The sequence below is a fragment of the Vanellus vanellus genome (genome assembly GCF_965231255.1).
Source record: "Vanellus vanellus genome assembly, chromosome: 12".
In the NCBI taxonomy this organism is placed as follows: domain Eukaryota; kingdom Metazoa; phylum Chordata; class Aves; order Charadriiformes; family Charadriidae; genus Vanellus; species Vanellus vanellus.
Window position 1 is genome coordinate 5,176,543 of NC_138917.1, and position 19,584 is coordinate 5,196,126.

At 39.1% G+C, this 19,584-nt stretch overlaps 1 protein-coding gene across 1 annotated transcript in view; it reads left to right on the forward strand.

Annotated features, from left to right (window-relative positions):
- WWOX (WW domain containing oxidoreductase) overlaps positions 1-19,584 on the forward strand; it is a gene marked incomplete at its 3' end in the record, with an annotated part of 253,755 nt that overhangs the window by 121,883 nt on the left and 112,288 nt on the right. Inside the window, exons 7-8 of the mRNA XM_082489623.1 lie at positions 10,190-10,375; positions 14,025-14,289. Coding sequence (XP_082345749.1) covers positions 10,190-10,375; positions 14,025-14,289 — 451 coding nt within the window. The remainder of the gene's footprint in view (positions 1-10,189; positions 10,376-14,024; positions 14,290-19,584) is intronic.

A 19,584-nucleotide genomic window follows, 5' to 3' on the forward strand; every position in this document is an offset into this window, starting at 1 on the left:
AGATATAAAATAGCGTTTGCCAACAGCTACTACTTAGAATCTTCTGGATTGGTAGCAGCAATTCACAATTATGCAGGACTTCCACATGTAGATTTTCAACGCAGCTACTTTCCTATACTTTAAAATAGGAATATTTTTGTGGTTAGAATTGGCATATGCTAACAGTTTATTCACTTATGCTGTGTATAGAAGTATGGAAAAGACAGCGGTTATGAATTATGATTCTCCATTTGGAACTTTAGTCTGTTCTCATTTCCCTAACCAGACCCAAAATGGAGAGGGCCGGATTTTCAGCTGGCCTCCTTAACCGAGGCCTCAAACTCCGTGAGTATGTTCATTTTTCATGCTGCAAGCAGAAGCGCTCAGAAACCTTGTGGGTGCAATTAAGATTTCAGAGCCTGCTGAAAATTCACTCCAGAATACTGTTTTTCTGCATTTTCATGTATTATAACTGACATATTGCAGGTGTGTCAAGTTGATTTTTAATTCCAGTTTAACCACAATTAAATCATAGACATCATATGATAAATTCTATTCATACATATAAATACATTTGTAAAAATGGGATCTGTTTAGCAGGTGGTTGCATACATGACTTAAAAGATCCAGAAAAAAATGAATATATCATTTAAATGAATTATTAGTGATGCCATTATGCCAATATGCTTAATGGGTCTGTAGTAGCTGTATCTCTGTCAGAGGTGATCGTTGCCACTGCGTATTGTCTTTCAACATGTGAACGTGTTTTCTAACACTGTACAAACCTGTTAACCATTTATAGCCATTTATAGAAATACTTCTTGTGAATTGAAACTACTAACAGTTGAGCTATTATATTTGTCTTCTCAGCTTAGAATACAGTTGTGACAGTGCCACTGAGGCACAGACTTATGGACAACATTGTACATTTTGAGATATCAAAAAATATCCACATTGAATTAAGTATTGAAACATGCATAGTTCAGAAGTTACTGTTGCAGACAGCACGTATCTTAAATTTAAATAAGATCAAAGGCTGTCTGCATTTGAAACATACATAATAATATTAGGGTGAAACTCTTTTTTTTCTCTTTGTGGTGGTACTGTGCCTTATTAAAGCCTAGGGATTGGCTTTCTGCATAAATATTTTTTCTTTTTTCTTTTTTTTTTTCTTCTTTTTCTTCTTTCTTCTGTTTTTAAGCTCTCATACACAATTACCCCATTGTGGTAGCATGTGTCAAATCATGTGGATCCAAAAACTGTTTCCAGTATTTTTTAAATTAAAACTCTCTCAAGCTTAACCCCTGCCCCCTTTTACTGGAGGCAGAGATCATGACGTTTTCACCGGATCACCTTTCATTTCTTCTGATGTACTGTGGAAATATCTCCTGCCTCAGAACATTATTTTTTTTTTCAAAGTAAAAGTCCATATTAAAATAAAGATCGGATTGACAGTTCACCATAACTTTATGTGTAGTTGGATCTGCAAAAATATTAAGTGTTTTTACATATTACTAACAGACAGATTATGTTAGGTGTTTGTTAGGTTTTATGGCTATAACTGAGCTGTCTAAAATTTGCGAACGTGCCACTTGTCTTTGGACACTTTGTACTCTTTTCGCTGTAGGCTTACAAAGAAACCTTGATAACCCTCCAGTGGCTTTCTGCTCAGCACACTGGTTGTTCTGGTTCCCATTTTGAGCCATGTGTCTATGCCTAAATCTAAGCTGAGTCTAAGATGGCTCATAAAGCCTTGCGGCCCTGTCTTCCTAAAAAAATTCCACCAGTTGCACCAGCTGTGAAGGCTGTTTTGAGTATCTAAGGAAGTAAAATATGTATGACTTAATATGCCTGATGAAAATGTAGTCTGTTGCAAATAAAACAAGGATTTTACAGCATTACAGCTTTATGGATTTTAAGAAGATCTGTGTGTTAATTGATGTTGTCTTCTAAATATTCTGAAATAGAAGACAAGAGTAGCTATTTAATTACAAATACATTAAAATGTATTTAGTCTATTTAGTTAAAGGCTTTCTCTGGGAGATAATTAAAACACATGAAGGCAGAGTCTTCTGGCAGTTGGGCGTGGAAGCCTTACTGCTGACGTTAGACAGGCCACGCATATACCACATGCATCTTCATCTTAGAATCCAAAAATTGGCGTTATACTCTGAAAAGGTTGTATTTCTTCATTAGCTGTTCCCAAGGCACCAAAACTCCCAGAGGATGTCAAAGTACATTAATTTTTATCACAACATGGAATCTTTCAGGTCTGAATGGCAGCACGCAGCTGCTAGGGGCTTTCTGAACTCCGTTACAGCTCTATATATCTCTAGGCAAAACAGAGGAAGGAGTTGTCATTGGAAAGTGAAATGTTCAAAATGCATGAAGTGTTTTATTGTTTGAATGATTAACCGTGGTCCCGAAAACATTTTCCAAGGAGTTAGCTGTTTTCAATGGGAAATATCACGAATATGTAGTAAAAATAGTAATTGACCTTCCTTCTGAGTTGTAGCTGTCTTTTTTCTAACAAGTACTTACTGTGTACAAATGAAATTCATGTATTTAGAAGTACGTGCAGAAACAACAAATCATTCTATCATTATTGCAAAAATGAATGTTCCTTTACAGCTGGCTTATGCTTGTTTGTAACTGCTTGCGTATACGTGTAAAGAATGATTTGCTATTGGGATTTTGAAAAAGATGTATGTGTCCACTTTGAGGTAGCGAATGTCCTTAGGTGAGCCGCTGAATGAAAATTACCAGATTCTGGATGTTTTCATTGCTGCTGCCTCCTAAGCATCAGGGAGATTTAAAACAAAACGAAATATCTTTGCAAGGCATGGCAAGGAGTGGAACAATGTGCTCCTCTTACTGTGCCAGGCCTTGAGAAAAGGAAGAGGAGGCAGAATGGAAATGTCGAGAGGTTGAATGGACAGAGAAATTAAGTTGCAAAGCCCTATCCTATCCCTCTTCTACCTCAACCTGGCCCCAGGACTCTCAAAATCCATACGTATGGAGGTAGTTTAAGTCTCCAGGGATACAGAACTAGCAAAGACGCAACACTTTGGCAAAGGAAAACTTGGTTTCTTGAAAGGATTTTGGTTTGAAATGTGGTCCTGAGGAGGCATTGAGGTGAGGGAAGAGCAGCACTGACACCTGTTGTCACTATCAATGCCCTGAGGACACTGTGCGCTGTCAGTCGGGGGAAATTTAGGGTCAGATTATAGCTATGCAAAAGGGAATTCAGAGCTGTGCGTAACGGGCCCCCAAAAGGTGGGAGAGTCCCTGGTATGAACCTAATGGAAGGCAAAAACACACCACACACTTGTAAAATGTAATTATTCCTCCTTCTCCCTCTTGCCTTGTAGTTATAAATTAAAAAGCCAAGTATGAATACTGATCTTGACCTTCATTTTTAAGCAATAATTTGTTATCAAAAGTGACTTACTGATGTAGTGATACCATATAAGAAAATGTAGATTAAAAAGTTCCCGATTTCTCAGATTTATACACTTGCAGTGTATAAGTTAGCCAAGTGTGGGAGACAGATCATGTCGACAAATTAAACCTCATCCCTGCTTTTCTTATTTTGTGTGTTGTCTTTGTGAAACTCATACAAAAGTGGAAGGAGAAATCCCAGCTTGGATCATTTTTGAGGGAAGGTGCTTTGGGCAGTGCAGGTTTTACTAAGGTCAGTTAGAGGGCAACATTACAAATGTTTAAAGTGTTAATGTTAAATGTTCAAAAATGTTAAATGTTTAAATGTTTCTTTTATTTAAGATTGGGTCTGAATTTCTCTTCAGAAGTTCAACTTTAAAATTTTCACAATAGTTGAAATGGATTCTGCCCCCTATTAAGAGGAAAAGTAGGCCTCTCAAACTCTTCTGTCCCCCTAGAGCTAAAATGACAGAATTTTTCTTCAAAGGAAGATAACTTATTAATTTCTGGAGGTGTAAGATGATGTGGGTTTTTTTGGTTGGGTTTTTTTCCCCCTGTGTGTACAAGAAAAGCTAATAAAGGGAAAACCAGGACTAATGGATGTTTTCTGTTTAGTTCTGAGTCTGTTGAGACCGCTGTTCCTTCTCCAAACTTTTACGAAATTGTATACTCAAGCTTTTATAGAGGTAATGAATAATGATTGAGAGATGGTTGACCTATATGGCAGTATGCAGATGATATATTATGAAGACATAAGGGCAGCTGCTCATTATAATTCCCATGTATTTGGTATGAAGGAAGAAGCAGAACAGTTTCAGTCCACTCCCATTAATCTCTTGGAAGTGGGGCAGAAGTATTTGCTGATCAACAGTGTCAAATCCTGCAAAGAAATCCAGTAGGATGAATTTGAGAGAATTTTCCTTGATTCTAGCAGGAGGTCATCCATCAGGGCTCTAAGTCCTGTGTTAGTGGTTTGCCTTAAACTGAAGCCTGTCTGACAAGGATCCACAATTCTGTCAGCTGACAGGTGGCAATAGAGGGTATTTTTGCTGACTTCTCAGCCAATATTTTTAGAAAAAGGGACGTTAGACATTAAGCATTCGTTTCCAAAATTCATTGAGTTACGCAGTGCTTTTTTGATTGTTTGTTTGCTTTCATCAAATAAGTAAATATTTTTGGGTTGCTGTTAGCTTATACATGGTTCTGAGATGTCCTGCTGCTGACTCTTAGTGGTTTTCTCCTTGCTCAGTTTCCCATCAGTGCTGCTTGTAAACCCCAGAGGGATTTCTGGAGATGGCTGTTTAACTCACTCCTTTTCTGGAGAGCCATAAGCCTATCCTGCGTGTTGGTTATTTCCTTTGTGAATAGAGACTTTCCCTCACAGAAGGAAGTACATTTTCTAACTTTTGAGAGAAAGCAACTTGGGTGTTCAAAGTTATGGGATGGAAAAGTTTGGTGGGCTGTGACTTTGCTTCTTTATGGAAGAGAAGTCACAACTCTGCCTTCTCTACTGGCCGTGACATAGGTCTACAGTTGCTTATGGGACTTTGGGGATATGGCGAGGCCTTTTCTGTTGAATTTCTGTGTAATTCCAAACAGTGTGAACTTTTCAAATCGCTTGAGAAGTGCCCCAGATGGTGTGACATTCTGCTTCATGGGAAGATTTGAAAGTATTCCCTTTGCATAATTTCTGGTTAACTATTTCATTACGTTTGAAATGGGAGAACACCAAAGCCAAGAACTCTGTTGACATTTTGGTGGTGTTTGTTTAACCTCCTAGTGCACAGGCTACATTTGTTGAAAAATATTATTCTTACCTTTGCAAATCATCAGTAATTAATTCCCTTGGAAATACCTACGGCTGCACACAGCCAGCTTGGGAGGCTGCTGACAGATCATAGTTTTACATCAGGTGCTAACAAATTGATTATTAAATTTCATAACGAACTGATTTATAGCAACAACTCAATTTCTGTATCTCTCTAATGTATTCACTTGCTGTATTTTCAAATAGTGCAGAGCAGCTGGATTGCTTTGTTGCTTCTAATGGTGAATTGAGCACAGCACATAAGATCTGAATGACTTGCCCAGCGCAAGGGTTAGTCATCACGGACTTGTGAAATGCACAAGATATTAGGTGGTTTTCCGCTGAGATATTCACAGTTAAGAACATCCTTGTTCTTTCTACATGCTTTTTAACTTTCACTGAATTGCGTAGCTACACTTACCAGCACGGTGAGAGTCTTCTAGAATTGCTGTATAGCTTGTAGGTATAGCAGTGTATTCTTGCGTCTCAGTCATGCTGTGAAGGATAAGAAACAGTGACTACCTGAGATGATGGAGCAGCTCATGTTCAAGTCCCACTGCATACTTAAATAGTAATGGTAGACCACGTTAGCTCACTTGGTGTGAAGTAAGTCACTGACTGAAGACATTTTAAGGAGACATAGGGGTAAATTTTCAAAACACTCTGAAAGGTTTTAACTATACAGTGTTTCCAGAAATGTCAAATTAGGCATCATGGTTAGAGGGAGCAGCTTGGTAATGTCGATACCAGGAGTAAACACTAAAGAAAACTTTCCTTTGCTGCTGACATTTTTTGTTGGCCTTAGCTGTGCCTTTGATGTAGAATTACAAACTATTTTAAACCGAGTGGGGATTTTTTTTTTCCTTGGGCTCAGGAGGAAGCCTAATGTAGATTGCAGCAATGTTTTTAATGAACTTGTGAAATCAAGGTCATAGTTCTGCTATCACTTAAAAATATTCCTGTCATAAAGCAAAGCTGTAGCGCCAGATGTGTGGTGTGAATTGTCATGTATCTTAAAAATTTTGTTGCTGCATAATGATACGTTCAGTGATACAGAGCTCTGCACCATTGAGATTAGAATCTGTCTTATGTGGCTGAAAATCCTAACTATACGGTGGTTGTTACATAGATAATCTCATTGATTTCCTGGTGGGTAAATGTCCGGGTCACAAAAACTTAGATGACAATTTTCAGTAATTGGACCTCTGTTAGCAGTCTGACGAGAGACACCAATAGCTTAATGGACATGGACCCAAGTCCGAGAGGTGGTTCTGTCTGAGCTGAAATGAAGCACAACAGCAGGATTTATTGATGCAACCCTTTAAGTTTCTTTTTCTAAAGAAATCAGTTTTAACCCATTTAAAACCACTAATGCTAATTAAAAATAAAGGAAATTCTAAAAGGGAGTCTGACATCACCTTTTCAGTATATTAGTTTAAAATGTCTATTTATTTTTCTATTTCTTCACCGATTTTTCTAATAGAATATTGTAAATACTTTCAGCTTTGGAGTCTCTTTAATTTAAATTACTTTTACTTAAAAAAATTAGAACAAATTGTTGTTTGAAAAATACAAATCTTATGAAAAGGACTGAAGCATAATTTTGTTTCTTTTATAGAAGCCAACTAAATTCCCTGACAATTTAAAAGTGGCTACATTTTATAGTTTTATAATTCTAGAATCACCTTTTTAATTAACTGAGCTGACAGAATTAGGTACAGAGTGCATATTTTGCCTCTGGTAGTTATTGTGCAATTAGTATTAATGAAGGATGCTACAATTCAGATAGGTGGAATATGGTTTTGATTCATATGTGAGTACTCTCTGTTACTTCACAGTACAAATGACAATTATCAAATAGAATTACTGTCTTTTAAAAAGTGCCATATTTGCTTTTGTAGGGAATGGTGATGGTATTTTTTGTATTACTGCTGTACTCACGTGCTTCAGTTCTCATACGGGAGGCTCTTATACTAAAAATTGCATCTATGTTGAAGAAACTTGTTCCTTTTTTCCCCGCAAATTTACAAATCTGTAAATTAATTCTTGCTAAAGCTTTTCAGAAACTTTCGGAAGAGATGATGAATCATCCAAAGTTTCCACACATGCACTCTCAAACTTCATGAGGCTTTGTTTTCCTCTTGGCAGATGCATCTTGAACAGGCAAAGCAAACTCAGGTTTAAAACATTTTGATAAAATACACCTCAAAAGGTCGGGTACCTTTTAAAAAATATGATCCTGCTTATCTTAGTAAATAGCCTGCTTGCGCTGTGTTGAGTAAGGCTCCAAAGATGAAAAAAGAACTGCCTTTTTTGCAAGTTGGTTTGAACAGAAAGAGAGAACCTTGCCTTTAAAAGGACAATCTCCCTTTATCTTTGGTTTCTTTTGTGCGTGTAGTATGTTTGTGAAGATGTTATGCATCTAAGTGTCACTGACCAAAAGGCAAATCAGAAATTCAGCACTTGAGAAAACGAGCTTCCCAAAGTACACAGATGTTTCCTCCTGCTTCTGAAGGTTTTTGTTAGAATTTACCAAGTTGGCACAGGTACAGATATTAAATTGTTAACGTCTTATTAAAGCAGACTACATTGGGAACTTCCCAGCGGGCTTGAAGTTGAAATTTATTTTAATAAGGAAATACACCCTACTGTTTATGTCGATGCTTATGCAGGTCTTTGAGTATTTTGCTAAGGTGCATTTGATTCCCCCAGAAATGTTTTATTGAAGACTGGGCTATCAAAATCTGGGGTTTTCAAACATGCCTGAAGGACTCTAATTACTTAGGGTTGTTTGACAGCCTGGGGCTTCGTGTTTCACATTCTTTTCCAGAATTCCTTTTGCAGATGCTCAGAGGTGCAGTCTATGTGTCCTTCAACCAGGTAGGAAAATGATCTGACTCTGGGTCTCCTGTCATCTTTTGTGTGTAGGGCTGTGAGGAAGTACTTGGAAAGAACAGAGGGCAAGCAGCTATTTTTCCTACTTGTGCTTCATTTATTATCTTCCGAATTAGAGTTTATGTTGGGTGGCTGATTTTGTATCATGGGATTTGGCCAGTTGCAGTAAAGACATAATAGGCTGGAGCGGGCTAAACAAACAAATGTGACAGATCTTAATATTGTGGTGTTCGAACATCACAGGTATTAGTGCGCAGTTAGTGCAGGAATGAAAGGGATTTGTCTGGCCATCATTATTTTGTGTGACCTTTCCTACTTAATTATATCAGGGCCAGGGATGCCAGATCCAGACTCTGAAGTCTGAGGCTTTCAGCTCAGGTACGCTTGCTGAGATCTGCTGCATCAGACTCTGACTCGAGGACAAGACGACTATACTATCAGTACCACGGTTTCCTTAGAGATGAAACAATCTAGCAAATGTAGAGCCATTTGAGGTTGAGCCATTGAGCCAGAGTCTTTACTGTATTTCACAAGGATTTGAAAAAAAGGCAAGAAAGAACAGCAAAGGTGTTTGTCCTTGGTCTTGCTGTGGAGGTTGGGAAGGCTGCGAGGTGTGTAGCATCCTGAGATTACAGTGGAGACGTCAAGGAATTTGAAGTTTTCTAGATCTGATTTTTGAATGAGAGAGGTATGTGACAATCTATGTTCTTTTCTAGCTTAGTTTGGTAGAATCTTACCCTTTGCAAAGCAAATTAGGAATGCTTCATTTCATGTTCCTTTATAATGGCATCTCTATGTAAACTGGGTTAGCTGAGTTCAGTGAGGAAGGATTCTGTCTCAAGGATCTCATATGTATTGTGTGCAGTTTTTGCACCAAAGATTGCAGCTTGTGGAGGATGTTTTTGTATTTTCCATCTCAGTCTTTATCAACTTGTATTTTTTTAACAGTACACTTCACAAGCTGCAGAAGCATAAAACATGTGGGCATATGCCTTGTCGCATTGTGTCTTTATTTCTAATTGCTTTTCCCCTGCCAACTGTGCAGATGCCATGAATAGATGTTTACCCCACATAAGAAACTGACAGGAGCTGCTCCTCCCTTAGGAAAAGTTTATTTTCTAAATACTGCAGAAGGAGACTATTTCCTGAGGAGCGTTTGGGAGAACATTGATAGTGTTGAGGTATTCCTGGTGACCTGCCCGTGCATGTCAGCTGTCCATTCGCTGACCACTATCGTGGTGAACATTCAGGACATACAGAGTTTGCTATGGTCCCGTTGGCCCTTGAGATGCAAAATGTTGCTATTCTACTTGGTATTTTTGAAGAAAGTGGGAAAGCTGTGTGGTCTTGCTCTGGTAGGCACCTTGTGATGACATGTTGTGGTGGGCTAATTTATCAAAGTAGATTTGGACAGCGAGAAACAAAAATTAAAACAACACCTTCTGCTTCCCTCCCCCTCCCCCGCCCCCCCCTTCCCCCTTCATCTTCACTCCTTCATCCCTCCTCCTCTACCTCCCCGGCCCCACGCGGCACAGGAGGACCGGGAGTTGTGGTCAGAACACAACAGCTCCTCTCTGCTGCTCCGTTCTCCTCACGCTGTTCCCCCACCACAGCAGCGGGTCCCCTCCACAAGCCCTTCAGGGGACACCCGCCCCATCCTGGGGCGTCAGGGAAATCCCGCCTCCCCCTCCTCCTCCTCCTCCTCCTCTCACCCTGCTGCTCACCTGGCTGCTTTCCACTTTTTCCCCTCACTCCTCTCTGCTGTGTGGCCCTTTTGCCTTTGCTGATTGCCAGCAGTGCCGCCTGCTGTGAGGGGCTGCGCTGTGCGCTGTGCCCTGTGCCGGGGCCGCTGCGGAACCGCCCAGAACCCACCGGAACCGGCAGCTCCTCACAGAAACCCGTGAGGAAACTCCTCACGGAAACTGCTGCAGCCGCACCGCTGCTGAGGCCTTCACGCCTGCGCCCCGGGCACACCTTGGCCCAGTTCGTGCAGGAATGTCATTACATGTACTTAATTGAGATTTCTCTGTCCTGATTCGGTTTTATTCGACCCTTCTGACTGTTCAGGCCTCTTCACATACTGATCTGCAATGCCGCCGTGTTTGGTGCTCCCTGGCGCTTGACGGAGGATGGCCTGGAGTCCACCTTCCAGGTGAACCACTTGGGACATTTCTACCTTGTCCAGCTTCTGGAAGATGTTTTACGCCAGTCGGCTCCTGCTAGGGTTGTGATGGTGTCCTCCGAATCACACAGGTTGGTGAATGTTACCATTGGTCTGGGTGAAGCCTTTAATCCTTTGGGCGTGAAACAGTGATGGCAGAACTGCAAAAGTTTTTGAGAAATGAGGCCTTGCCCTAAAGCGTTTGCGTTTGAATAATCTTTTTAAAAATAGAAGCCTCACTAATGCCTGTGGATGTTACTGGATTTGGCTCTGTTGCTGGATAAAGTGTGTTCTAGTTTTATAACAGTATGTAGGTATTTTTTGATCATTCTTTGTATGAATGCAGATTTTCGACGCTTTTCAGACCGCTCATTGATTTTGTGAGGAGATGGAATAATAATTGATTAAATCTGAATGGCATGACCTGTATTGATTTGTCATTCAACAACTTCAACATCTTAGCAAGAAGAATGTGCAGTTATTTTAGCAGGAGAAACAATGCAATTAAAAACTGCTAGATGAAATCCAATTGTTTTATAATGAGAAATTAGGGAATTCAATGCAGACATTAGCTGTATAATTGTAAAATGGGAAGTAGTGTAGTTAATGCATATTAGAAATCCGGCCATGCCTCTTTTGGTGCATTTTTTAATTAAAATGTTAGATGCTCGTCTCTTCTACTGCCAGGAGAAGTACAGTTGGCAAAAAAAGACGTTGATGAGGTTTGCCTTATTTCAGACATGCTTGTGGTGTTTGTGTTAATAACTGAAAAGATGGATTTGATTTAAATAAAGTTCCTCGTGCAAAATGCATGCCCCAATTCTGAAACCACTTACTGCCTTCTGATTTAGTTCAGGGACTGCAGGATTAGACCTATAATGTCCGGCTTTAAACATTACTGTTGATTTCTATTTCACTTTTGGTCATGTGTAACAGCTCTAGCAAACCAAAAGGAAGAATGTGTAAGTGCTTACACCCCCCACCCCCCAGTCCCCCCCCCGCCTTCATATTTCTGAAATGTTTTAGTGACCCAGAATGAAGCTTATTTTTTTAATCATGTTTCCATAAAATGTAACCCCAGGGACCTGGTAGAGAGAGACCAGCCAAGGGTCAGGCTGAAACCTTTATCACTTCCAAACACAGGGGCTTATGGTATAAATGACACACTGCAGATAGATTTACTTCTACCATTTTAAATTTATGATGGCTGAAATGAAAGGAAGCAATAGAAAATGCCAGTAATAATCCTCCCCAGTGCTAAAAGACACGAAATGTCTAGTAATTAGGTGGTAACAAAATCTGGACATCCTTATCTTTGCAAATCACACCAGGTTTGTGAAAGCAAGTAGCAGAGTCCTGTTAGGAGTGAGGGAGGCTACTGCGGGGCAGGCAAGATAGCTCTAGAAATAAATCTGCCAACTCCAATCACTTGCCAGATGTGGAGGGCACAACCGGATATGTATAAATGAGCTGTTATTTAATGGGAGATTATGTTGAATTGTCAGCTGCTTGTTCCCCTTTGTAAGTTTGTATCTCCGATAGTATTTCAAATGACATCTTTGTTTTCCACTGTATTAAGTGCTATGTGTAACCAGAGCTCACATCTCTGGACATTTTTATCTGCGTTTTCAAAAACGTTTTTTAAAGTGCTCATTGCTAACTCAGTAAGATCAGCCAAGGTTTATAGAAGCCCATTAAGAAATAAGTAACAACAGTCTTTGTTTGAATAAAATAATAAACGCAACTAGTAAATTTCCCTTTTTCTAAGGGGTCCAATTCATGTATTACGGCAAATTCTAACACTTAAACTGACCATTGTAAATAACTGTGCTTTTTGCCCCCAGTCTGTTTAATGGCAAGAAGTTGATGTAAGGAGTTAGTTTATGTATTAGGTATTATTGGGTAGTAGTACTTTCTGACCTACTTGAGAACTCTGAGCCTTAAACTATGTTGTAAAACAGAAGTGTTGGTATCTAATTACTTCCATAAACCTTGGCTGGATCTTTTCGCTGGAGTCAAGACCCCCTGTTAGGGGAAAAATAAAGTCCCGTGTTTGCAGAAAATATTATACTAGACTGCTCCAAGGCAAAATATTTATTTGCCTCTCTGGTTCTTCATTCGTTTCTAGTTACTTCTCTGGATTCAGCACAAATGAATTCTGTTTAAATTAAGCTTTTGGGTACTTTAAGCACATCATATTAAAATCAGAATAATAAGGAGGTTGACTTTCTTTCTGTCTTTATTTCTGTGTTGTTAATTTGATTGTACAGCCCTTATCCTACTGAATTCAATGAGATTGCCAACATAAGTAAGACTGACTCACATAAGCACGCTTGCAGGACTGGACTCAAAATATGCCACTCTGTTTCCGTTATACAGTATATGCAAAGTATGTTATTTATAGATTATTTTTGGTGTCATAAATGATTACTTGAGGAATGAATATAGGAAATTCCTCCCAGAATAGTCCTGTTAATTTCAGAATTGTATTCTATCTAACCAAAAATTATGAAAGAGGAATTTTGTTGTTGAAATTGAAGGGCTAATTCTGCAAGATACAGAACATCCTGGGTTCCTCTTGAGTTCGAATACTGTAGTTGCTTTTCTCTGAGTGTATTATAATTCTGCTCACAGAATGAATGTAGAAATTCCAGCTGATCTCTTCATTTCTGGGCATGAGATGCAAAATTAGTACAGATATTTTAAAACATTTTTCTAGTATGTACTATAATTATGTTTATCCCTGTTCTCCCCAGCTGATTCTGAAAACTCTGAGTATTAAAAAGAGCTTGCTAAATCCTTTTTATTTTTAGTAGCTCTTCTGAATGAAACATACATCTGTAACTAAATGTAGTATTATTTTCTAATATTAAGATACACCAGTAAATTGCTAAATCAAATTGTAAGAACTGGGGGCAAAAATGCTATATGGAAACTTCTTTTGCTTCATTTAAATGTCTTTAGAACATTCACTACTTTGTTATTAAGAAAAAAAAAGGAAAGAAACAAACAGCTGGTGTTTAATGACTCTGTCAGACCCAATTAAAAAACATCAACTAGTTACTTTGATTTGTGTTCAGCCATGCCATGGGTATACTTAAAAACATTATACTGTGCCAGAACTCATTTTGGCTTTGTTTACATTTATCTTTTAAACATATAAGACTATTGATGGCAAGTTACCAATGTTATAACCCCTTTATATTCATCAATTTTTAATCTAAAAAAGAGTCTAAGAGGCAGTGAGACTCATCCACAGTTACTTGCACACTTAAATGAAAGTGTGCAGTATATGAACACTGGATGAAATAATCAGGGGAAGGGAAGAAGGGGAAATGAAAGGATGCTGGTTTTCTCTGCTTCTAATGCAGAGTTATTTTATCCTACATTATTTCCTCCGAGTTGATTGGGCTTTCATGGATCTATGGCAAAGCCTTTTTTTGGATTTAAAATAAAGTGATTCGTAAGTCACATACGATGCCTTTAAATCATTAAAGCCTTTTTTTACTTGTTTTTATTTATCATTTGCTTGTGCTAATTATTCAGTAATTTTACTGCCATATTATATGGGACTGTTCCTTGGATCTCGGGCAATTTCCAGTAGATGCTTTCAGCTGCTAAATAAGCTGCTGTTTTATGTTGTTTCTGGCCAAGTTCTACTCTGTTGTCTACATTTTATGTTGTTCTTGATGAGAGTGAAATTAACTCTGGGGTATCTAAGGCATATTTACTGTTTTTTAGATTTACAGAAATTAAAGACTCCTCTGGAAAACTCGATTTCAGCCTGCTTTCTCCATCTAAGAAGGAGTACTGGGCTATGTTGGCCTACAATCGTTCCAAGCTTTGCAATATACTGTTCTCCAATGAGCTGAACCGACGCCTTTCTCCCCATGGGGTGACATCTAATTCAGTCCATCCTGGAAATATGATTTACTCCTCCATTCATCGTAACTGGTGGGTGTATACCCTGCTGTTTACCTTGGCTCGACCTTTCACCAAATCCATGGTAAGTGAATGACTTACAGTATTTCACACATCTTCATTTTTCAAATCAGGGGAGTAAAGTTATAAAAATCCAGATGTACGTATCTGCTTTGACCTATTGCCTTTTATAACTATGACCCTGATTTTAATTACAAACATAGTGCCAAGATAGAGTTCTAGAATAGGATTCTTCAACAATTTTAGATTAACTTTGTCAATCTTCAGTAAAGGTTCCTTGTTAGATGGAGTGCATGATATCCTTGTTGGAATATATGATATTCTCTGTGATTAAGGTAGTTGTACGTCTTAGGTGTGGGATAGTTTCGAGTTATTTCTGTGCTCAGTATACGAAAAACATAAAAAAAAAAGCTTTGGTTTTTAAATGGAATATACTTGACTGCATTTTTAATGTAAACAGATGCCCTAGTTAGAAAAGATACTAGACATTATTAATGGCTGAGAGAAAGTGCTTTCAGTGGTAAAAGCACCTTCATTCATATTTTAAAAAAAACAAACAAAAACCAAACCCCACAACCCAACAATTTTCTTGATTCTTACAAAGCACTGAAGGCAATGGCTGTTTTCCCTGTGTCTCCATTGGACTTTGGACTGGGACCATGGCATAATGAAAGGCTACTCAGTTCTTTCATAGCCAACGTCATGAGGCTTCATTATATAAGAATTTGGAGCATCTCCAGGGCTTGAAGGGGTTACTCTTATCTGTTGAACCTCTGATCCAGGTTATTTATAAGTCTTTTTTATGCAGAGGATGACTCTGATTTTATTGAGAACTGACTTCCTTTAACCTTATTGACTGTTTCTCATCCTGTATTCACTGACAAAGAAGGGTATTCCCAGAGGGGCAGCAAGGAGACGGAGTCTTCCTTGAATGTTTGCTGCTACGAATTGGGGAAGTGAAAAGGTTCATACCCCTGCAGACGTCATCTAGCCATAGCAATTTGTTAACCCAAACCAAGGGCCCAAACCAGGCCCCTTTTACAGAAGACTTCACAACTCACAAGAGCGGCTGTAGTGTAACGTAACTTACTGTCTCCCTGAGCTGGTGATGCATACCGAATTGATCGGTTATATTTGAAAAAGAGCAGAGAAGGAATTGTGGAGGCAGAGGGATCTATCCTTAAGTAGCTTAATCTACCACATAACCTGTAGTAGCTGTGCAAATCAGTGGTGGAACTTGTATAGATAGCTGCAAAAATCCTTTTGCTTGTACATATAATGATCATTGAGATCATGAAATTAATCTTAATTTATTCTGGGTTAATGTAAGCAGAAAACACATCTTACGGTGTTTAAAACTCAGCTTACATGTCCAAAAATGAACAGCTTCTTGAACAATACTGGGTCTTCGGTAAGACTGGTGGAGCAAAAATACAGACGCTCTAGTGTGGTGCGCTGACAACATGTCAGTCAGGAGAGGCTTCACACCTCTAACCTCTGCTGGCAGTTTGTAGCCTGTACAGATACAAAACCTATTTATGTCCATGAGATTGGTAAGTGAGCATTCTGGCACCTTGGGACAAGTAATAATATCTTTCAACAGCGTGTTTTTTGACCAGGGCCTTTGAAACCATGTCTCTGCTGTGTTAGGGATAGTTTGTAAAACAAATTCTTGAAGTTCTCCTGAGAATGGGTAAGTGAATGTTATCAATGTCCCATGAAAAGGATCCGGTCTGTGGAACTTTTATGAATTTTTAGTTTTATTTGATCTGACATATTTTCACAAAGGAACCTTTTGTGTTTGTTGCTCAGATAATCTCATCCTCTAAGGAACAAAATAAAACACTGAAGTTCATTTGGAATTCTTTAAAACAGTTGATAGATTTTTTTTTTTAGTATCTATTTATTTGTGGGTGGTACATAAAAGAGAATACAAAATATAGTACAAAAAATATCAGCACTGAATAACAATGCACTCTAGTCCAACCCAAATCACTTCACTAAGTCCTTCGTGTTTGTATGGATTTCACTGAGGTTATTTGAATGCCATGATGGAGGGCATGGGTTGAGGGTAAGCATCAGTTTTATAACTTGTAGTCTGATATGAATTGTTACGTACCCTTGAATGTTTTGATTGCCAGAAAAACTAGAAAAGTGCCCCTTCCTGGGTATGCAAACAAGCTGCACTGAAATTCTCAACATAAGTAGTGTAAGTTTTTTGTAGGGAGAAAATTATCTGCTGCTTCTCCTTTTATAGGGATTGTGCTGTCACCAACCTGGAATAGACTTTTTTGAGGCTTCCTCAGTATTTCTGTGGCAACTGACCCCAGACTCTAGATGAGTGTTTTGGTCTGAATGCTGGGCGTGTATCCTAAAGCTTACAGCTGCAGTCCCAAGGTTGTGAACTGTAGGTTCCTGTGTTTTATAAGGATGTCTGCATTGCACAATGCAGCATGACGCAGCAGCATTTAAAGTAGTTGCAACTGAGCTGGGTCCATAACTGGAATTGAGAGATCCATGTCGAGGTTGTGTGGAGAGAGGTAAGGTTTATCAGTTCAGGCAAGGTGCCATGCAGATATGGCTGGACCACTTTTGATCTCTGAGGCAGAGATCCTAATCTTTCTGGAGTCAGTCTGCATCTCTTTGATACATTTTGAATTGTAGAGGCTCCTGAAGTCTCTGTAGATGCATAGACATATATGCACATATATATATCATAGAATAGAATCATAGAATAGTTGGAGTTGGAAGGTACCTTAAAGTTCATCTAGTTCCAACCCCCCTGCCCTGGGCAGGGACACCTTCCACAAGACCAGGTTGCTCAAAGCCCCATCCAACCTGGCCTTGAACACCTCCAGGGATGGGGCACCCACATGTATATGTGCACACACACAGACTGAAGCTGCACATGCCTAATTCTAACTGGGGCCTTTTCGTATTATTGTAGTAAAAGCTGTTAATAAAAAATAATTGCATCTTTAATTTGTATTTAACAAAGAGATTTACGAGATGTTCTGAGAGTGGTGGATAGCTCAGAAAAACACTCAGAGTGTGAGTACTTTTGGAAACTTTGAGGTTTTGAAAACTTCATGCAAGAGAAAATTTAAAAATACATTTGTTTCCCTAATATAATTCTTATGTTTTATCCTGGCTGCAAGTTGCTAGTGAGAAATTAATCTTCATGCCTTTGACCTAGTTGTCATAATTTTCTGTGATGCTTATAAAATAATCTATTTAAAGTTTACTTACTAGAAATCATAACAGTTTAGTAATTACTTTGCTTTGTTTTCAACAGTGAAGAAATAGACATTGTGTATCAGAAATATATTTTTGTAATGTAGTTGTTCACCTCTTGAATGTTGAATAGCTCCATTTTGAACGTAGGAAGTTCCATCTTAACACGAGGAGGAACTTCTTTACTTTGAGGGTGGCAGAGCACTGGCACAGGCTGCCCAGAGAGGTTGTGGAGTCTCACACTCTGGAGACATTCCAAACCCTCCTGGACGCCGTCCTGTGCAACTGCTGTAGGTGACCCTGCTCTGGCCGGGGGGTTGGACTGGGTGAGCTCCAGAGGTCCCTTCCAACCCTGACCATTCTCTGATTCTGTGATTTTGGTTGAGGAGGATGTAGTATTTTCTTTAGAAATGCATGCTATTACATACTGTAAATCATCATTTTTGGGAGAGGTCATGCAGCCTCTTGCGTGTGGCACTTGGGATATTCAGCATGACAGAACTTAGCTTGGGAAACACTGCGGTAGCTCTTCAGGTTTAGCTGATTCTCTGAAGCACTGAGAAACAGTATTCTAATATCATGCTCTTATTTACCTATTTGCTGTTATTTGCTGTGACTACGGGGACTTAATTTCAGTAATTAGGACACTTCATGAAGTCAGGCTATTTTAAGTTTCTGCTTAAAGTTTGGCAGATCACTTAGCATCTGGTTTTCCTAAAAGAACAAACGTATTTATGTAGAGTTTGTCTGTCTTTCAAGTGTGAGGCTTTTAGAGGCATAATTTTAGTTGCTTCTGTAAATGGTCATCTCTTCCTGCAAGAAAAATGCAACTTCACATTTTCCAAACCTGTTTTATGAGTGACTACAGCATAAAAACTGTGGTGTGTTTGTGCTGGTTATAGTGAAGTCTTCTGTTGAATCACAGAGAGTTGTCTGGTCAGCTATTGAAGCATAGCACAATATGTAAATCACTGATGGTTATAGGTATACAGGAAGTACTTTTACTAGGTAGAGAACTGGAAACTGAAAGACTATTCCTTTTTTCCTATCCACCTCTTTTCAAGATCTAAAATCTACTGCAAGGATTTGCTAGACAGAAATGGAGAAGTATTTTTTGTAGAAAGCAATACCTGCAAATAAACTACCATTTTATTATTGTAGTAACTGTAGCTCTACTAATGTTCAAAGGGCCCCTCTTTTACTTACCACTATATAGTTACTCAGTAAACTGGAGAAGCTTATAGTATAATTAAATGTAAATTGAAACAAGTGGCCAGTGTAAATAACAGATTGGAAGAGAAGCTCTGAAAGTAACGGCGTTGACCGTGCATACGCTTAGCTGGTTTGATCTAAGGCTTTAGGGCTTTACTTCCTTGGGCTTTTTTTTACTTTTTTTCTTTCTTTTTATTTCTCTGTTTTGTGCTCTTTCACTCTCTTTTTCTCCTTTTCTCTCTCTTCTTGAAAGTTGGCTCAAGAACAGTTTGACCAAGTTGTTTCTTTTGTTTTAAATTAATGCTAGTGTCCTGGTTCCGGCAAAGATGGGGTTAATTTCCCCAAGGAGCCGGCAGGGGAGGCAAGTATTCCATCCCAGGTGACCCTTGCCCGGCTATAAGAGGCGGTAGCCGGGGAGGGGGGGGCAGTCGCCACTCGGGGGTGGGTTGCGGCGGTGTGGGTCCGGTCGGTGCGCTGCGCGGCGGTACTGTAATCGCGTTCTTATATTCCTTTACCGGTGTTATTGTTTTTCTTTCTTCTTCCCTTTGTCTGTTCTGTTAACTTACACTATTTCAACCCACGAGTTTTGCCCTTTTCTGCTGATTTTTCCCACGGCTGTGGGAGTCGAGCGAGCGGCTGCGTGGGTCTTTGTTGCTGGCTGAGGCCAAACCACGACAGCTAGTCATTCAGAACCCATCTGATTTGTTACTATTTACATACATGATTAAAATTAAATACATTTTTTGTAAGTTTTGAGCTTTCACTGAGTATGTTATTTAGTGTTACTCCCAGATGATTTTGTGAGTGTACAATGGCATATAAAATTAGAAGCAGAGTGCCATTATCACACGCTTGCGATAGCCTTACATAGAACCAAATATTTTTGTTGGCAGGTAACAACGCAGCAAGAATA